This window comes from Palaemon carinicauda, chromosome 19 (genome assembly GCF_036898095.1).
Source record: "Palaemon carinicauda isolate YSFRI2023 chromosome 19, ASM3689809v2, whole genome shotgun sequence".
NCBI classification, from domain to species: Eukaryota; Metazoa; Arthropoda; class Malacostraca; order Decapoda; family Palaemonidae; genus Palaemon; species Palaemon carinicauda.
The window spans coordinates 87,167,181-87,173,225 of record NC_090743.1 but is presented as its reverse complement, the minus strand read 5'-3'; the positions used below and the strand labels follow the sequence as shown (position 1 = coordinate 87,173,225).

Genomic DNA, 6,045 nt, shown 5'->3' with positions numbered 1-6,045 from the left:
TCCGTTTTAATAGGGCACGTCGGCAACATGTGGAGCTGGTATATTGCCCGCTGGTGTCGGTTTAGCTGGATTCACACGTTGCTGCTGAAAATGGGAAACTGGGAGCTTACTGCTCGAAATATTGGCTTCCCGACTGGACGGGAAGCAGCGAGTACAAACCGCGAGCATTACTTCGGATGTAAACAAATAAGATGGCTGATGCAAATGGGATGTGCTCTTGCTTGGCAATCTTGGGTCCAACAAGCCTCTTAAGATAATAATGATCTGTGTGTTGGCCCTGTGGTAGTTGCAGAATTTTTCAATTCTAATTTCTGGCCGCCATGGCGATGTCAACTGATCGATTTTGTTTCAACTTTTTCCTATTTGCTTCTTGAACCACGATATCATAGTGTGACACTACAACACTTCCGCTCGCCGGGATCGGCGGCTGGAGGTTGGCGAAAACCTCAAGCAAGAATGACTTCTGTGATTCCAGCATCATTACTTGTTTACTCAAGTCAGTGTTGCCAGATGAAAAATTTTTCTCAGTTTTCTTTACAAACTTTGATGGATGTCTTTTTATTTTTATTTTTTATTTATTTATTTATTTCTATTTTTTTTGGGTATCAAGCTTGATCATGCTTCACCATGAATGAAAGAAAATTTAGCATTAGAAAAAAATTACGGTAATCTCTAATGGCCTTTCTATTTAATTTAAGCTCACATGTTGTATATCCTTGCTTCTCTGGTGAATTTGGGGTCTCACAATCTGGCAACGGTGACTCAAGTCTTCAAAACAATCCGGGCAATGACATCGTCATAATGTAAAATAATCATTTGGTTATGTATATATTACCCTTTATGAATAAACTGTCATTATATGGTATATTTTTCCTTCCTTATCAATGTAAAGTGAGGGTAAGGTTGTAGATTGGATGTATATATGATTATCAAAACTTGCGAACCATTTGTACTTATCAAAGTCCGAGATTATACATTGACACAGGACCTAATAGAGAAGAAGAGCACTTCGAAAGCCCCTCATATTATCAATGTGGGAGCAGACACATACTTCTAGACACAGAAATCACATTAAATGCAGAAAAAGGCAGAGCATCTTTCCAGAATATATTCCTATATGGTATAAGTAAAATATGTCCTAACAAACCTAAGACAATACTAGATCACCCACCAATTATATACTACCCTCGTTATAATTTAGTCTTAGGTACAGGTCCCATTTCGGAAGTGTGTCTTTCCCATATCCAGTAAGTTATATTTTCAATATTTTATATACATTGAATACACAGAGAAACTTTAACTTGCATTTTCTAGATCCGAGTACAGTCTTTTAAGATTAGCTGGAATGAATGAATCATTTGAAGTTCTTTGGCATCCTGACATCGAGGGTCATTGGCAACGATATAATTTATTATAAATAAAGATTAAAAGAATATTCAATTAAAGGCAGAAAAGAAAATATGTAATAAATAGCATTATGCAGACCTGCTTCTGATATGAATTTAAAAATACCACTAGTGTTGTATGACACATCATGTCCAAGGATTTTGGCAAGGATGAAGCTGCCATCCTCACCCCGAGCCTCAAACAGATTAATAAATAAATAAGGAAATAAGGATATAAATAAACGATAAAAGAAGTAATGAAGATTAGAATAAAATATTTTAAAAACAATAACATCATTAAAACTGATTTTTTATTTATAAACTATAAAATGACTTATGCAAGCCTGTTCAACATAAAAACATTTGCTGCGAGTCTGAACTTTTGAAGTTCTACTGATTCAACTACCATGTTAGGAAAATCACTCCACAACATGGTCACAGCTGGATTAAAACTTCCAGAGTACTGTGTAGTATTGAGCCTCATGATAGAGACGGCCTGACTATTAGAAATAACTGTATACCTAGTGTTACGAACGGGATGGAACTGTCCGAGAAGATATGAATGTAAAGGATGGTCAGAATTATAAAAGAAATCATATGCAATATGCATAATGAACTAATTGAACGACGGTGCCAGAGATTAATATCTAGATCAGGTATAAGAAATTTAATAGACCGTAAGTTCCTGTCCAACAAATTGAGATGAGAATCAGCAGCTGAACACCAGACAGGAGAACAATACTCAAAACATGGTGAAATGAAAGAATTAAAACACTTCTTCAGAATAGATTTATCATCAAAAATGTTGTAAGACTTTCTCAATAAGCCAATTTTTTGAGCAATTGAAGAAGACACAGACCTAATGTGTTTCTCAAATGTAAATTTGCTGTCGAGAAACACACTTAAAATATTAAGAGTCATACAATGTTAAATAAACTTTATCAATGCTGAGATCCAGATGTTGAGCCCCAGTCCTTGACCTACTTACAATCATACTTTGAGTTTTGTTAGGATTCAACTTCATACCCCATAATTTGCACCATGCACTAATTTAATCTAGATCTCTATTAAAGGATTCAGCAACCCCAGATCTACATTCAGGAGATGGAACTGATGCAAAGAGAGAAGCATCATCCGTATATGCAACAAGCTTGTTTTCTAGATCAAACCACATGTAATATGGATATAGTAGGAAATATAATGGGCCAAGAACACTCTCCTGAGGAACACCAGATATCACATTCCTATACTCACTATGGTGCCCATCGAATAAGAATAGTGTGTGGTAGAATAGAAAAATAATATGCTTAGTGAGAAGAAAGAAAGTCATTGAGACGATGTTGCCCAACGCAAGTTACAACAGGCGAAGGTATACATAATGAAGTGAGAGAAACTAATATGCCAGCGATCGAAAGTCTATAACAAAGCTAACCATAAACTTTATGGATGAAGAAGAATTGTTTAAAATAGGATCAAGGTTAATGTATAAACAGACCTGAAAAATAAAGGTAAGTGTAGGCTAATGTGCAATTTAAGGAGAATCCACTCCTGGGTCTACGGAGGTAGTAAGAGGACACTGTTGAGGGCATAAAAAAAATCATTAGGAGATTGTATACAGGAACATAATTACAATACTTTGGAGAAAAGGGTCATAACAAGATGGTATACTAGTAATAAAACATATTGGATATTAATGGCCACCATTATACCTTAAATGTAGGTGTTTGAAGCAAATATTGCTGTGAATGATTTACGAGCAAAATTGGGTAGTTCATCTATGATAGAGAATTCAAGGTAAAGAGGGGAAGGAATGTTTAACGAAGATTAGATTAATAAAGTGTGAGGTTTCAGGTTGCATCTAACTTCCTTATGAATCCATCACTTTTATCAGTATATGAACTCCTACTTTTCAAGATCCTTTTTCAATGACTTAGATATAGTACCTAGTGATCCACTTCTACCTTCATATTCCAAAGATTTCTCAATTCTGTTTCTAGGTCTATGTACTTTTCTATTTATTTTTCTCACCCCTTATCTTTCATTCTTGAGTTCCAAGGTATTGCAAAAACTATAAGTGATACTTTTTTTTCTCGTTGTCTTGTCGACCAGCCTGACGTCTGTTCAATATGCTTGATTTTCCTTATACTGTAGTCTCAGTAATTTGGGATGTTATTGTTTGTTGGATATGACGAAATGTTAAAGCTGATAAATGATGTTTTTTTTTTTATCAATAACACTTTTTGTATTACCATATCCTCTGTAACCACGGATTACGAGTGGGATCGAGGCCAGGAGGTCTGGTGATAGTGATGTCTGTTACTACGATGAAATAGCATCAGCGGCCGTGCCTCCTGCGCAAGGAGACTCTGCTCCCATCCATGAAAATGCTGTTATTATCTTTGTCAAATTGATTGAAAAGAGAATGACGTTTACTAAATTTCCAAAGGAGGTTGAATGGTATACAGAGAGTTAACCCTTTCATGCCTACTTTTGCACTACTGAATTTTTAATCATCTGTTGAGCTTAGTGGCATCATTGGATCATAGATAATGATATATATTCACCATAAATTTTTTTTTTTTTTAAGCTTATCTTGGTTTTTTTACACTGGGACATAAACATCCCTATAGTGTTATATTGAAATTCAAATTGGGATTGTTTGATCCCAGTTAGGACAATAAAGTTGAAAATACATATTGCGTATATAGGAATGTTGGAATTAAATGCAAAGTTATAAGTGTACATTTATTATAAGTATATTGTACCTGAAGAGAAAAAACATCAAACTATATAATGGCAAAATAAATGTAGCTTTTTGGGATAAGTAACTGAGAAAAAAAAAAAAAACACATACACCATTGAAAATTCTTAGGCAATATTATTATATTTTCCTTTGAAAAAAGTGAAATGAAAAACAGCCTGATAACTATATGATTGGGAGGCTTTTACTCAACTGTTTATGTATGGTAGATAGGAAAACATTGTAAACAAAGTGGAACTTTGCATGTTTGACACTGATACCTTGTTCGCTTTTCTTTCTTCCTTGAAGAGCATCTTATGCATCTTCGACGGCTTTCTTCATGCACGGGCATATGGTCAACATTCTTCAGCTCCTTAGAAGTTTTGGAAGGCCGTCCTAAACTTCGTATTCTTCTCTGTGGCAGATTTTCCCTTCCCTCTTCAATCAAAGATTCTGCTAATGTTACTAAGAAGTCAATGAAAGGGCGCTTCTTGTGGTTGATTTCGTTGTGAATAACATGTGCATTGTACACCGCTGTCATTAGAAGTCTGAAAAATACTTTGATCCACCATTTCTTGCTCTTTCTGTCAAGGTCATACAGAGTTATCATTTGATCCCCTAAGTCAACACCCCCCATATGATCATTATAAAATATAAAAGCTTCAGGGCACTGCAGATCTTTTTTTGTTCCATCTTTAATTTTTCTTTGCGTCACACCTATTTCTGTATTATGACAATTACTCAGAATCGTGACACACTTGGTGTCTTGCCAGGAAACTACCAGAATGCCTTCATTACAAACGTACATCTCTGACTCTCCCCGTTGAAGTTTGACGTCAAGCTTTGGAAGATTCTTCCTATTTGGCATACAAGTCCCAACTGCTGCAAATGGGAGTGAAGACATGAGTCTAACAGATGTGAAAAATCTGTCGAAACATAATCATACTTCTGGTGCCCTTATTGTTTCTGAAAGCATCTTGATTACTCTTTCACCAAGAGTTCCTTCCATAACTTGTGTTTCCTTTCCTTGATAGATATTGAAGTCATACACATAGCCAGTATTTGAGTCTGATCTTACCCAGGTTTTGATTCCTCGTTTCACTGGTTTCATAGGCAAATACTGTTTCAGGCTGGAACGTCCCTTGAACTTTGTCATGCTTTCATCTATGGACTGAAATGTGCTGTCTGTTCTTGCAGCAAGAAAAGTTATTTTCAAGCACCTCACCACATCTTCTACATAGAATATCTTGGAAGATTCTGCTGGTTTACATGGATTATTGAAGTACAGTTTCGAAAAAACTATTTGAAATCTATCCCTTGAAATTGACTCGCTTATTTTCTCATTTCTTAGTGAGGACTTTCTTGACCAATACATTCTCATGGCAGGTACTCGATTGTAAGACATCACTAGTGTGCATCCGAAGATTACCATCAACTCTGAGAGACATGTGTGTTGAATATTTTTTTTCTTCTTTTCAGCCAAAATATCAAGTCTCTCGTTAGTGTAATGTGCTATTTGTAGAAAAAGACTCTTTGGAAATAATCTTAGGAAGATGTCCAACTCTGATGAAGCTCTTGTTACAGACATAGTTACAATGCAGTCATGCTTATCTGGTATGTCATGCTTAGGCACAAAATTTGTAGTGTCTTTAGTCCACACATATTCCATACATCTGTACGAATCATTTTCTGGGCTAGTGGGTGCTTCTAGGTCTTCCTCTTCTGTGACTGTATCATCCTGTGATTCATCTGAAGAAGAATCGTTTGTTCCATCACTGTCAGTATCTGATGGTTCATAATCGTCGTCATCCTCTTCCAGTGCAAATTGTATTTTCATCTGCAAGAAAACACAAGAAAACAATATTTAATATATAGATATATATATATATATATATATATATATATATATATATATATATA

General features: G+C 35.4%; 1 protein-coding gene across 1 annotated transcript in view; it reads right to left on the bottom strand.

Annotated features, from left to right (window-relative positions):
- Positions 1–5,065: 5,065 nt before the first annotated feature.
- The window catches only part of LOC137659124 (piggyBac transposable element-derived protein 4-like), a 1,523-nt gene continuing 543 nt past the window's right edge, over positions 5,066–6,045 (bottom strand). Inside the window, exon 2 of the mRNA XM_068394198.1 lies at positions 5,066–5,962. Within this exon, the coding sequence (XP_068250299.1) occupies positions 5,066–5,962 (897 nt within the window). The remainder of the gene's footprint in view (positions 5,963–6,045) is intronic.